This window comes from Rousettus aegyptiacus, unplaced genomic scaffold (assembly GCF_014176215.1).
Source record: "Rousettus aegyptiacus isolate mRouAeg1 unplaced genomic scaffold, mRouAeg1.p scaffold_m13_p_9, whole genome shotgun sequence".
NCBI classification, from domain to species: domain Eukaryota; kingdom Metazoa; phylum Chordata; class Mammalia; order Chiroptera; family Pteropodidae; genus Rousettus; species Rousettus aegyptiacus.
In genome coordinates, this window is record NW_023416312.1 from 21,391,890 (window position 1) to 21,406,674 (window position 14,785).

Consider the following 14,785-nt stretch of genomic DNA (forward strand, 5'->3'; position numbering starts at 1 on the left):
GCAAGTTGTTTCAGAGGCAATTTATCTTTAAAGTTGAGAAATAAATTTGACTTCAGCCAACCCACATATATTGTTGCCAAAAAAATGAAAATTTTTACAAAAACATTAACCCAAGGCTAGAATCTATGTCCTGCTTTACTTTAAATAATCATTTTCCCAGTAGTAATATTTATGTTCTGGTAGCATCTCTATTATTTCTGTCTCTCCTTTGGGGAACAGATTTCATGTGGTTTCATTTTGGTGAAAAATAAATGTAAATGAATCGTGAAGATTCTTTAAATGAATCTTAAACCTTATTAAAATAATTAAGTCATTTGTCTTTCCCTCCTACTGGGACAATAAAAATTTCACTTAGTCAAATTATTTTCACTTTTCCTACCAGTTTCTACACTGCTTAAACCTGAAGAAAATTTCAGAGCATTACCCTCTAAGAGTTTTAGAAACTATGTGGCCTTGTGTGGGAAAGCTGGATTTGTCATTGTCTTATAAGATGTCTTTAATCTTATTCTACATAATAATGTACCAAATGTTTGGCAGGAAAAAGATGAATGATGAAATAATCAATAGAATGACCATCCCCCTATTAAAATAACTAAAACTTACATTTTTTTCTTAATTTCTGATTATGGACTTTTTTCTTCCTCTACCTGTCTGCACTTACCTTGAAGTGCATTCTTGTCACAAAATGCCCACTTTTATCAACTAACTGAAAAAAAAAATTAAAGATTTGGTGCTTCTTAGTATTTTCAAGAATTTTCAACCATACTGAGTTGAAGACAGCCATAAAAGGGAATCTTTGAGAGAGATGTTTATGTTCAACTCATTGTAACCAAGAAAACAAACAAGCTTCCAATCTATGTCAGTATAATGATTGGGATTATGAAAAACAGTGCCTACTTAGTGCTCTTTCCAGAGGATATTTGTTCCCCTAGGGTACATAAGCTTTTAATAATTCTTACATGGAGAATATTGGGTCCTTAGCTCCCACAGAAGTGTTCTTTTTTTTCAAGTTTCAGATGTTTATTAATCAGTGTAAACCCCAACACGATTTTATGCATTTGAAGGGGAAATATTTTCTGGTTAAGTGGAAAATTGTGCAGATGGCATCTGCAAGATCTTAATTCAAAGCAGCTTTTTAATGAAACGTTTCATTTAGAAGTCTGGACCTTCTTTCTTCAGTTTGCTGTAATCTACATTCACTGAATAGAACTTGTATTGCTCATTGGGTTCCAATTTGTTCCAGGGTTCTGGGTTATTCTTTCTGTCCCAAGAGACATCTGGATTGAAAAATGCCAGGTACAAGATATACAGTGATGCCCTAGTTCCTCTAGCTCCAATAAATATGAAGAGGGAGTTCAAGCTTGGGTGCTTCTTGGCCTGACCGAGGATCTGAAAGAGTATGATTGTGGCAGAGGTCTCGGGTCCAGAAGCAGAGAAAAACAAAACTGCAAGGCACGGAACCAAGTAGTCTCTCGAAGTGTTATTTTTTTTTAAATTAATGTGTCTCATGCAGACAATAAAGCCACTTTGAAAGTTTGAAGTTGGAGTCTATTCTGTTAATATACTGTGTCTAGCTTAAGGACTGAGAAAATCCGTGAAGTTAAATTGGAAAATTACTGGTATAATCTTGGTTTCGTAAGAAAAGTATTAGTCTAACACTGTCTTTTGATGTTTAGATAGAAACTATAAATGAATGTGTTAAGGAAAGCGGTCTCCTGCTATCTTTAAGAGTAGTAATTGAATTGGATCATAATAGTATGAAAATAACTGGAATGGTATTTGAAAATAAAGGCATCCACAAGAAACCATGCTTTCCCTGGTGTGCATCTCTCCAAGGCTGACAAATGCCATAGTGATGGATTCTAAGGAGATAATGCCTCTAGCATTCACACTCTGAGATGAGTTCATTTACCCAAACACATACATCTCAATCTGTTCTCTGCCAAGCAACTATGAGTATAAATGAAAATCTGACTAACTTGGCTGATTTTGGTCCTAACGTGTCCTTGAAAGTCGTGAATTTGTTTAACTTCAACATGAATTTATGTATTTTAAAACTGCTATAAGTTTCATCTTCTCATCACTCAATACAACAGAGTGTATATTCTTGTCCATAATGTAAGAGGTGTATATGACAAGATAAACAATAGGGTCAGGTAGCATACCTTACATGACAAATGAGCAATACTGATTTAGGAATCTATATTTCTTTTGAAACTTATTCTGAAACTGGAAACTTTCTATCCTTGCAGAAGTTACACCAGGATATTTTTTATAGTTCCTGGCCCTACAGGCTCTCTATTGGTTCTAAAAGCCATTTAAAGTACAGAAATGATGTTAATTTCTTTCCTATCACATCACTCTATTCTGTGAAAACCCAACATTCCTAATGCTTCTTCTTCAGTGCTGTCTTTGACAGGTGACTCAAGTCTTTAAACTACTGAGAATTATCTAATTTCTTTATACACAGGTGACTCAAAGTTAGCTGTAGCTCAACATTTATGGAATTTATTATGTTGAGGTACATTTTATCTATACCTTTGATACTGCCTATATTTTTTTTTCTTGTAGTGTGTGTGTGTGTGTGTGTGTGTGTGTGTGTGTGTGTGTGTGTTTTCCCCCTTTGGTAATATTAGCTTCACAAAAAAAGTTTGAAAATGTTTCCCCCTTCAATTTTTTGGAAGAGCTTGATTAGTATTGGTATTAATTCTTTGTAAATGTTTGGTAAAATTCACTAATGAAGCCATCTAGTTCTGAGATTTTCTTTGTTGAAAAGCTTTTGATTACCAATTGAATCTTCTTAATTATAGATCTATCAGATTATCTATTTATTTATAATTCAGTCTTGGAGAGGTGTATATTTGTAGAAATTTATCCATTTCTTCTTAGTTACCAAATTGTTGGCATATAATTATAGTAATAATATCTTATGATCTCTTGTGTTTTTGCAGTAAAAGCAATGTCTCCTCTTTCATTCCTGATTTTATCTGAGTCTCCTCTCTTTTGTCCTACTTAGTTGAGATGAAGGTATATCAATTTAGTTTATCTTTTCAAATAACCACCTCTTGATTTTATTGATTTTTTAAAATTGTTTTCCTAGTCTATTCATTTATTTCTACTCTAATATTCATTTTCTCCTTTCTGCTAAATTTGGGCTCGGTTTGTTATTTTTATAGTTCCTTGAGGTGAAAAGTTGTTTATTTGAGGTCTTTTTTTAATGTACATGTTTATTGCTATAAAATTCTCTCTTTGTACTGGTGTTGCTGCATACGATTAGTTTTGGTATATTGTTTTTCCATTTTCATTTGTCTCAAGATATTTTCTGATTTCCCTTTTCATTTCTTCTTTGGTTCATTGGTTGTTCAGGAGTATGTTGTTTAATTTCTATAATTTGCGAATTTTCCAGTTTTCCTCTTGTTATTCATTACTAGTTTTATTCTATTTTGGTTGGAAAATATACCTGTTATGATTTCAGTCTTTTCAAATTTGTAAAGACTTGTTTTGTAGCCTAACATGATCTATTTGGGGGAATGTTCAGTGTGCCCTGGAGAAGAATGTGTATTCTGCTACTCTTGGGTGAAGCGCCTATATATATTTGTTAGGCTTATTGGTCTTTAGTTTTCTTCAAGTCCACTGTTTTCTTATTGATTATATGTTTGGAAGATCTATCAATTGTTGAAAGTGGGAGTATCGAAATCTCCTAATGTTATTGTTTTGCTGTCTATTTTTCCATTCATTTTTGTTGATAAAGGTTTTATGTACTTAGGTGCCTTGATGTTAGGTGTATGAGTATTTGTAATTTTTCTATCTTCCTGATCAATTAGCCTTTTTATCATTATTTAATGTTCTTTTTTCCTTGTGACAGTAAACTCCGGAAAAGAGAAAGGATCTAATTTCCGGAACTACTACATCAAAATATTTGAAATATTTAGTTTCATAAAAATACAGAGTATACAGAAAATGAGAAAGTATGACATATGCACAAGAAATAAAGAAATTGATAAAAACTATCTCTGAGGAAGCCCAGATCAGGGATGAATTAGACAGAGACTTTAAATCAACTATCTTAAATATGCTCAAAGAGCTAAAGGAAACTATGGGCAACAATTAAAGACTATCATAAGAGCAGTATATGAACAAACAGAGAATATCAATAAAGAGATATGTTATAAAAAGGAAATAGATAGAAATTCTGGAATTGAAAATACAATGCCCAAAATGAAAAATTCACTAGATAGTTCTAATAGCAAATCTGAGCAATCAAAAGAAAAAGTTAGCAAACTCAACGATAGGGCAATTGAACTTATCCCTCTGAGGAACAGAAAGGAAAAATAATTAAAGAAAATGAATGGAGCCTAAGGGACCTGTGAGAGTACATCAAGAATACCACAATATAGAGATTGGATTAAACATGGTGGCATGAGAGACCTTCCCAGATCTCTCCCCTTGAAACGACAATAAGCCGAACACCTAAAACTCAACAAAAAACACCCAAACTGCACACCAGCACATCTGAGCGTGGGATCTCCACATAAGAGCTACCACAGGTCAGAATCCTGGGTGTTGGGCGGTGGACTGGGAGAAACGAAGAAGCTGTCTCTTGCAGCTGGAGCTCCCTATAGGAGAAAGGAGAGAGGAGAAGGAGCAGCGAGTTCCCTGAACAGCTCTGCCTGAGAGTGTTGTGAGCTCCATGCGGCTGGTGGCAGTGCCCAATCATCAGGACAGAAGGCAGAGAAACAGGGATGGCAGAAAAGCGGGGACAGCAGAGAAACAACAGCCGAGGTTGCAAAACAGACTTTGCTATAGCCTCCAACCCACAACCCAGAGGGCCCTTGCCCCCATACCCTCCAAGATGGAATGCCTCAGAGCCTCAGGGAAATCAGAGCAAATGCTACTGAAACTGTCACTAACACTGACAGAAACAGAGATTGAGGGTAGAAGTGGCGAGCGTGATTAAACATCTATAAGGAAAAAAAAAGACATTGTTAACACTTTTTATATAAAGCAGAGAGCCAAGAGGCTTAGATGCCACCTACTGGAAACCAAAAGAAAAGCACCTTATTTGCAACAGGCTAGGGGCCATTGTATAATAAATCTTTCTGGGGTTGGGGGGAAGCAGAGCACACTTCCATTAATGCCCAGGCAGAGAAATAGTTCATTAAACAACATGAACAACCAAGGTGACAAGGCATCTCAGAAAGAAAGAGATAAACTCTCCAGAAAATAAGCTTACAGGCATAGAAATATGCAACTTAAATGACAGAGAATTCAAGACAGTACTTCTGAAAAAACTCAGTGAGATCTGAGACAAATCATATTAACAATTGAAGGAACTGAAAAAACAACTAGATGAGCAGAATGAGGTCTTTAGCAAGGAGATTAAAACCCTCAAAAAGAACCAAATAAAACTTCTGGAAACAAAGAACACTGCAAGAGTTGAAAAATGAAATAACAAACTTGGGAAATAAAGTCGATTAAATGGAGGAAAGTATCAGGGATATCGAAGACAAAAATATAGAAATAAATCAGAAGGAAGAAGAGAGAAACCAAAGAATGAAAAATAAGGAAAAAGAAATTCAAGAACTAGCTGATCCCATCAGGAGAAGAAACATAATAATGGGGATTCTTGAAGGGGAAGAAAAAAAGCAGGGATTAGAAAGCATTTCCAGACAAATAGTTGACAAGAATTTCCCAAATATAAGGAATGAGCTGGAGCTTGAAATACAATAAGTCAACAGAACACCCAATTATCTCAACCCAAAAAGGCCTTCACCAAGACACGTTGTATTAAAATTATCAAAAATCAACAACAAAGATAGAATTCTCAGGGCAGCCAAGGAAAAGAAGATGGTAACCTAAAAAGGAAAACCCATTAGATTATCATCGGACTTCTCAGCACAAACCTTACAAGCCAGAAAGGAGTAGAATCAAATACTCAAACTATTAAATGAACGGAACTACCAACCAAGAACAATGTATCCAGCTAAGCTTTCCTTTAGATATGAAGAAGAAATAAACACCGTTCGAGTCATACAAAAATTGGAATTCTCCACTATGAGACCTGCACTACAGGAAATACGGAAAGAGATCAGCTTACCTAAAACAAAATGACAAAAAAAAAGAATAATTAGGAGTGAGGTGATTAGCAGGCTAATAAAAGCAGAGGAGTTGCAACCCTTACTATGAACAGGGCATTATGAACATTCAGCATATATAGGGACAAAATGAAACAACAATGACTGAAAAGGGGAGGATTCAAAGATCCAAATTCACAAAGAAGAATGGAGATAAGGCACGTGCAGAAGAAAAGAGATGACTGTATATATACAACTATCCTTTTCATATTCATAATGGTAACCACAGGCCGAAGATTCAGAACTGAAGTATACAACATAGAACAAGAAGGATCGGAAGGAAAACCCACAAAATAAAACAGAAACACAAGGATAAGGAAGCAATGGAAACACTGAGCTACCAAAAAGCAAAAGTTAAAATGGCTATAAGAAGACCTCATGTTTAATAATCACCCTAAATGTACAAGGACTGAACTCACCAATAAAAAGGCAAAGAGTTGCAGATTAGACCAAAAACAAAACAAAACAAAACAAAACAAAAAAAAGATGAAACAAAACAAAACAAAACACAAAAACAAAGCCCAACCATATGCTACCTCCAGGAGACACATCTAAGCTCCAAATACAAATATAGACTCAAAGTGAAAGGGTGGAAAATGATGTTTCAAGCAAATGGCATTCAGAGAAAAGTGGGAGTAGCAGTATTAATATCAGACGAAATAGACTTCAAAATAAAAAAAAGTGAAAAAGGATACTGAGGGACGCTTCATAATAATAAAGGGAATCATGCAACGAGAAGATATAACACTTATTAACATCTAAGCTCCCAAACAGAGGGCTCTGAAAGATGTAAAGCAATTACTAACAGAACTAAAGGGAGAAACAGACCAAAACACTATCATAGTAGGAGACCTAAATACCTCACTGTCAGATATGGACAGATATCCAAACAGAACATCAATAAGGAAATAACGTCCTTAAATGACAACAGACCAACTGGACATAATTGACATTTACAGAGCCTTCCATCCCAAAACAGCTGCTTATACATTCTTCTCTACTACACTGAGACATTCTCAAGGACTGACCACATACTGGGACACAGAGATAGCCTCAACAAATGTAAGAGAGTCGAAATCATACCAACCATATTCTCTGATTGTAATGCTTTGAAACTAGAGATTGACTATAAAAAGAAAGCAGAAAGAAGCACAAATAAATGAAGATTAAACAACACTACTGAAGGATAACTGGGTCAGAGAAGAAATAAAAAGGGAGATCAAGAAACACATAGAAACAAATGATAATGATAGTACAACGTATCAAAACTTTTGGGACATGGCAAAAGCAGTCATAAGAGGAAACTTCATATCATTACAGGCCTACTTCCTAAAAAAGAACAGGCCCAAATAAACAACCTAACATTTTATCTTTAAAAACTAGAAAAGGAAGAACAAATGAAGCTGTGGTACATATACACAATGGAATATTACTCAGCCGTAAGAAGAGTTGAAACTGCCATTTGCAACAACATGGATGGACCTTGAAATCATACTAAGCAAAATAAGCCAGACAGAAAAGGTTGAAAATCACATGATATCACATATGCGGGATATAAACCAAAAAACAACAAATAAACAGGACAAACGGAGATTCATGGACATGGACAATGGACTAGTGGTTACCAGAAAGGGGGTGGGAGGGGGGAAGGGGAAAATAAAATGTTAAGCAAAAAGAATACCACAATATGTATTATGGGCATCTAAGAAGGAAAGAGAATAAAAATGAGGGAAAAAAATACACTCAAAGAAATAATAGCTGACCACTTCCCAATTTTGATGAAAGTCTTGACTCTCAGGGATAGGGGAATAGAAAGAACTATTTAATGGCTCCTTCTCCACTTTAGGGTACTGAAAATGTTTTGGAACTAAATAGAGGTAGTGGTTGCACAGCATTGTGAATGCATTAAATAACTTTGAGTTCACTTTAAAATAGTTAATTTTGTGTTACATGAATTTCACATAAAAATGATTTGGAATTAGACCTTAGAGGCTAATAAGAAAAATGTTGAAATAGCATCTGCATTAAATAATAAGGCCTAGGCTTGCATATTGATATTTTCCATAGAAAGGTAGTATCACTGTGAGAGTATGAGAAGGAAAAAGCATTTGGATTTGAAGAACTTATCTGGAGGCAAGGAACAGAATTTCTTAAAGATCAAAATAATTATAACAGGAAAAAATGAAATTCCAGAGAACTTGATTGCTTTTATATTATTATAATGGCATTTATAACATTGACCTTTAGCCAGGGTAATTCTGACAGTGTTTATGAGACAGCAAAGTGTCAATTCCAATATTAAAATTTTTGATTAAAAAATCTTTAACATAAAGTACATAAATGCTTATTACTTTCTGATCATAAAAACCATGGGCGTTCTATTTTTCCTCTAAGTTTCTGATTTTGTTTCATTTTTCAAAATAAATTAAATGAAAGCAAGGAGAGTAAATGAATCTGTTGAAAAATGACAGCACACGGAAAAATAGATTAGCTAATTTCTAGTTGGGAGAAAGATGAGAATGTGCGTGCGTGCGTGCGTGCGTGTGTGTGTGTGTGTGTGTGTGTGTAGAAATTGATATTTAGTATGTATTAGTCAGTTTAGGCTCCCATAACAAAATACTACAGACTGGGTGACTTAAACAGCAAAATTTTTTCTCATTTTGGATGCTGGAAGTTTGAGACCAGGGTACCACCATGGTTAGGTTTCTGGTGAGAGCTCTCTTCCTAGTTTACAGAAGTCCGCCTTGTTGTGTCCTCAGATGATACAGAACAAGCTCTCTGTTATAAGAACACATATCCCATCAGATTAGTGTCCCGCCTTTATGACTTCATTTAATTTTGATTACTTCTGCAAAGTAATCAAAATCACCATCTCCAAATAGTCACCTTGGACGTTAGGCTTCAAGATATCAATTTGGAGGGGGTGGAAGAAGAACATTCGGTTCATAACAAGTATATGAAAATAAAGGAACAGAAAGAAGATGGTGGACAGAAAAGAAATGACTGATTGGACAATGTCACACCAGCAATTAGATGGCATTAAATCAGAAGCTCCAGTAGATCTGACAGGAATGAGAATCCTCCTTTTGTATAGAGAGGAAGAACTAGAATTCATAGGGACATTTAGAGGCAGTGAGGAGGAAAGGTAATTAGAAAGAGAATATTCTAATTACATGGTCTCAATCTTTCAACTAGTTTTTAAATGTGCTATTCACTTATCAAGAGTAGGAGATGTTGTGATTAAATTATATGCTGAATAGTGCATGAAGAGCTTGAGACAGCTTTCTTGGGCCTTATAATAGAAATTTGACAAGAATTATATTTTTCTTATTGTCAAGGAGCAGTGAAGGAGCACTTGGAGTTAGAAAACATTAATTTGTAATAGATTTTCAAAGTAAATGATCATAATGTTCTTAAGATCAAGTCTTGACAGCAAAAGCTTGATAATTGGCATAACAAATCTGGTTGTTCATAACATGAAAGTTTCCATGTAAAAAAGAAAATAAAAGCCCTGAGAGGTGACAGCTAGTACTTGGTCTAGTTGGTTCTAACTAAGCCATGATATTCCTCTGATGAAGATAAAACCATAAAAAGTCATCATTGGATAAGGATTCTCCATGACTATGATTGAACAAGAGTAGAACAAACCACTTCATAATCATGCAATCACAAAAATAACCAAACATTCCCCTCTTTCAGCTAATGTAAGTAATTACTACTTCCTCCCCAATAACATTAGCCTCACTCCTTTTCACCTGTCACCTAGAAAATAATTATAATGAACCAATCCTCAAGTTATTCCTGCTTCCTGACAACAAACATAAACTCCAGAACAGACATTTACTTTCTTGGAGCCTCCCTGAAATCAATGAGCATAAGCCCAAATTCTAAAATAATCACCCAACTCCTTCTTATTGGAGTATCACATTCTTCCTCATAGTTTAGTCTTCCATATCACAACAACAAACTTTGTTGACTCTAGGTATACCTGGTGGTCTTTTTCTGGGGGTGGGAAACATCAGCATGGAGCACAAAACTTGGACTTTCATCATTAATACAGATGCTCATGAGGTCCAAGCTTAGAAGGCACAAGTCAAAAGAGAAAGGAACTGATGGTGCTGATGGATATGAGAGTGAGAGAGAAAGCAGTCAGAGCAATGGTGGAGAACTGGTTTAGTGTGTGAGAGACTGAACAGGGAACATAAGGAGAGGACAGATTTCACACTGATAATGGCAATTTGTACTGAACACTTACAACTCCAAGTACAGCTTCTTGCGCTCAGTAGATTGTACTCTGATGAAAAACTAATTTTTATTTTAAAGATAGAGTTAAGATCTCCTTTTATCTTTTATCTCAAGATGAGTAGATATTTGCACATCAACTCAGGCTCACTAAGTATGTCAGGAACACAGAGATCTTATGTTATCTCTCTTTCTCACTGACCAAGGAGGAAAAAAAATAGGAGGAACCCTTGCCAAACAGTGAAGCTATACAAACAATTTCTCTACTCTTCTGACAGGGTAAAGTACATCTTAGTGTAATTTATTTATTTTTTCATTCAAAATGCACCCTTCTCCACCAAGCTGTCAATGGAGAAAAAATATCACTAAATATTCAATCTGGTATAAACTTAGTGTGATCCAAAAATATTGAGGAGTATCATTCAGAAATGGAGATTATCAGGTTCTAAATAAAATATTTAATCTTTCAGAGAACCTTCCATTCTCCTTGCTTCCTTCCCTAAGGTGGTGTTGAGATGTAGAGAGAAGAGTTTTAAAGATCATTCTGACAAGTAAAAGAACCGAGGTCGTCATATATGATGGCCTCTATTCTTCTGGTCTATGGGACAAGGTTCCTAGTACACTTAAGTGTAATTAACCCTGTTTATAGTCATGGCTGAAGTCTTTGATTGGTTCAGTTAGTGATCTGGTTGGTGTCTTTTAACTTGATCAGAACAACTGGACCTCAACTCGATCTTCACTACTAGTAGGTTATTGATGGCAACTGATTCCCCATGACATCTGCTGGCTTGATTGCGACAGCAAGCTCCTTGTCAGACCAGCCAGATATCAACCCAGTGTCTGTGCCATTGGAAATTGGGATTGATTCAGGATAGGAAAACTTTGGGGCTTCCCTCTTTCAGATTCCATTACAGGCCAAGTTCCTAGAGACTTGTTCAAGGTTAGTGGGAGAAGGGGAAAAAGTGACCTTTTCCTAGCTTTCTCAATGGCGGGTGAAAGCAACAGCCTCCTTCTCATCCTTTAATGTTATCCTTATTTATCGAAAGTATCTCTTTCCTATATCTTGCAGCCACAAGTGGGGAAATTAGTAACTGCTTCCTTCTTTCCTTCTCTCCTTCATTTTCCTCCTCCTTTCAACATTTCCTAGCCAGAAAAGGGCAGTGTTTCCCTTAACTTTCCCTATGCTCTATTTTCCTTTACCGTTGGGAAATAAGATTGAAAGCTTAAAGTCTCACACGAGTGGGATAGGAATAAACTATACATTGGCTTCATATGACTGACACTTCATAGACTAAGATTTGGAAAATACTTTCTAAGGCAATACCAGACTCACAACACTGCCGCCTAGTGGCATAATCCAATTTAGAAAATTAATTTATATTACTAAGGTCTTCCATAACCAGTTACAGTCACCCCTCGGACAGATGGATGCCTAGGTAAAGTTAATTGTAGCTTACAGAGGAAGCCATAAAGAGACTAACCTGTTAGTTCAGGGAGAACTGATAGATAAAGAAATTGTGATAATAGCGTCAACTTGTGATAGCGAAACAGCAACCAGGAAGAGCACTAGGGTTTCTGACACTGTGTATCTTGACGTATTCTACTGGGTTTGAATGTTTTGGAACTGGGATGAGGGTCCGCTGATTATTTTCATTGCTAGAAGGACTTTTGACTGTTAACTCTGAGAGAGATAGCACTATACAAAGGCTTTCCATTCTTCACTACTTAATTTATCTGTTAGGGTGATAATAGGTTTTATATGTGTATTTTTGTATTTATTAAAAATTCCTAATCTGTAGTCATCCTAATGAATAATTCTGTTTTTCCAATTAACAGTCTGAGTCACTTACTCTAAAATTCTGTGTTGTAACTATTCTAGAACTGTGAGGGAAATACCAGGTATAAGATGCGAGAATTTCTTTAATCAACAGAGAACAGAAATTTTTAGTAAACCTATTTAAAATGCTCTAGGGTCTTTAATAAAAATGCTAACGTAACACAAAGTATACTATTAAACATACTTATACACTAAATATCCCCTAATGTTATACAAATACTAGATCTTACCAGAAACGGGTTTATATTTCATGTTATTAAAATCCCGTTTTTCCCACTTCATAAATTATTTCAAAGGCAATTTTCTCCAGAAAGTGACTGTAAAGTGCTGGTATTTTTTCTCCCTTTTAAATACATTTCAAAGTTTAACACAGTGGGAAATTGCTCCTCTGTTGAAAATTACATATAGCTGTGCTTGGCAAATGACTTTGAATTGTCATTCAACTTGAACAATTTTTCCTAGTTTTATACATAATTGACAAAATTGTATATATTTAAGGTACACAATTTTGACATTTTGATACATATAGTAAAATAATTACCATAATCAAGCTAATTAAAATATCTATCACCTCACATTTTCTTGTTAGCATTTTCTTTTTTCTTTTTTTTTTTTTGGTGTGTGTGTAGTAAAAATAATACTGAAGATTTACCTACTTAGTGAATTTTAAGTATACAATATAGTATCATTAACTTTAGTCACATTTCTGTAAATTAGATCTCCAGAACTTACTCATCTTGGATAACTGAAAGTTTATACCCTTTAACCATCACCCCATTTCTCCCGTCTCCTATCCCCAGACAACCATCATTCTATTTTGTGTTTCTATGAGTTTGATTATTTATATTTTGCATATAAATGAGATCATGCAGCATTTGTCTTTCTGTGTCTGGCTTATTACTCTTAGCATAATGTCCTCCAGGTTCATCCATGTTGTCCCAAATGGCAAGATTCCTTTCTTTTTCTAAGTTACACACACACACACACACACACACACACACACACACACACACACATATAATGGAATATTACATGCACATTTCCTTTATCCAGGAGCAGGACTGGAATGCAAGGTACACATCTCCAACATTAACTATCATATTAATACACTATTACATGCTACTTAGATATCACTTTACCCAGAAAAAAAAATGTACAGCTCTTCCATTCGGTCACCCCTCTACTCTAAATAGGTTAGGTTCTCCATTGCCATAATCCTGGCATTTCCTTTGCAGATCTCATCACAGATGTGATTGGATAATTATTGATAGTTATTTACCACCTCTGCCAGGCTTTAAGTTCCATGAATACCTGGACCATGGAATAAGGGTGTCTTCTTTACATACCTGAAGCAGTGCTTTGCAAATACCAGGTGCTCAATATGTGGTATTTGAATGAATGCTTCATCCCTACTGTTACAAACAGGCTGAAAAGGAACTAGTACCAGGACTGAGAAGAGGCTAATGAAAATACCAACTAGTAATCTTTTAAAGTCACATGATCTCGAATGGCCTGCCCTTCACATCGCAAATCAGCTGCCTAGAAGAATGACTGTGGTTAATTGTTGTACAAGTGCTATCCAATGGAAATACAATATGAGTCTCATATGTAATTTTTAATTTTCTAGGAGTTCATTTAAAAAGGAAAAATGGTAAAATTGATTTTAATAATATAATTTATTTACTCCAAATCACAAATATTAACATTTAACAGCTAATCAATTTAAGATTACTTATGAGATATTCTAATATTCTTTTATTTCCATACTTAGTCTTTAAAATCCCCTGTGTAATTTACACATATAGCAGATCTCAATTTAAATTAGCCATCTTTCAAGTGTTTATTACCTATGTGTGTCTAGTGGCTACGTTTTTGGACAGTACAAGTCCATACTCTCTTCAATTTGGTTGGGAAAATATAAGGCATAGACAAATGAACACAAGTTCTAGTAACATAGAGGGCGGATCAATTATCCTGTAAAATTGATATTTTAAAAGTTGTTATCAAAGAAGAATAATTGAGATGTGGAAGGGAACATTTATAGGAATAATTAAAAACAATCAATGAGGGCTAATTATTTTAATAAGGTATGATTGACATATAACATTATATTATTTTCAGATGTACAGTATAATTATTTCAAACTTGTATATACTGCAAAGTGATCACCGTAAGTGTAGTTAACATTCATCACCATATATAGTTATACAAATTTTTTCTTGTGATGAGAATTTTTAAGATCTACTCTCTTAGCAACTTTCAAATATACCATACAGTATTATTACCTCCCCAGGACTAATTTGATTTATAACTGGAAATTTGTACCTTTTGACCACCTTCACAAATTTTGCTCACTCTCTCACCTCCCACCCACTTCTGGCAACAACCAGTCTGTTTTCCATATCTATAAACTCAGGATTTTTTGGTTCTGTTTTCGTTTTAGATTCCATATATAAGTGATGTGTGTATATGTGTGTGTATATATACATACATATACACGTCACTCATTTATACATACATATATGTGTGTATATATGGACACATGCTTGTGTCTTGACTATTGTAAATAATA

The 14,785-nt window shown here is 35.0% G+C and overlaps 1 protein-coding gene across 1 annotated transcript; it reads right to left on the bottom strand.

The window, feature by feature from the left end:
• Positions 1-432: 432 nt before the first annotated feature.
• LOC107506496 (cytochrome c oxidase subunit NDUFA4-like) lies at positions 433-1,816 on the bottom strand. The gene has a single exon (XM_036227184.1). It carries the CDS (start codon positions 1,507-1,509, stop codon positions 1,153-1,155), a length of 357 nt encoding a protein of 118 aa, XP_036083077.1. The 5' UTR covers positions 1,510-1,816; the 3' UTR covers positions 433-1,152.
• Between the last annotated feature and the right edge of the window lie 12,969 nt (positions 1,817-14,785).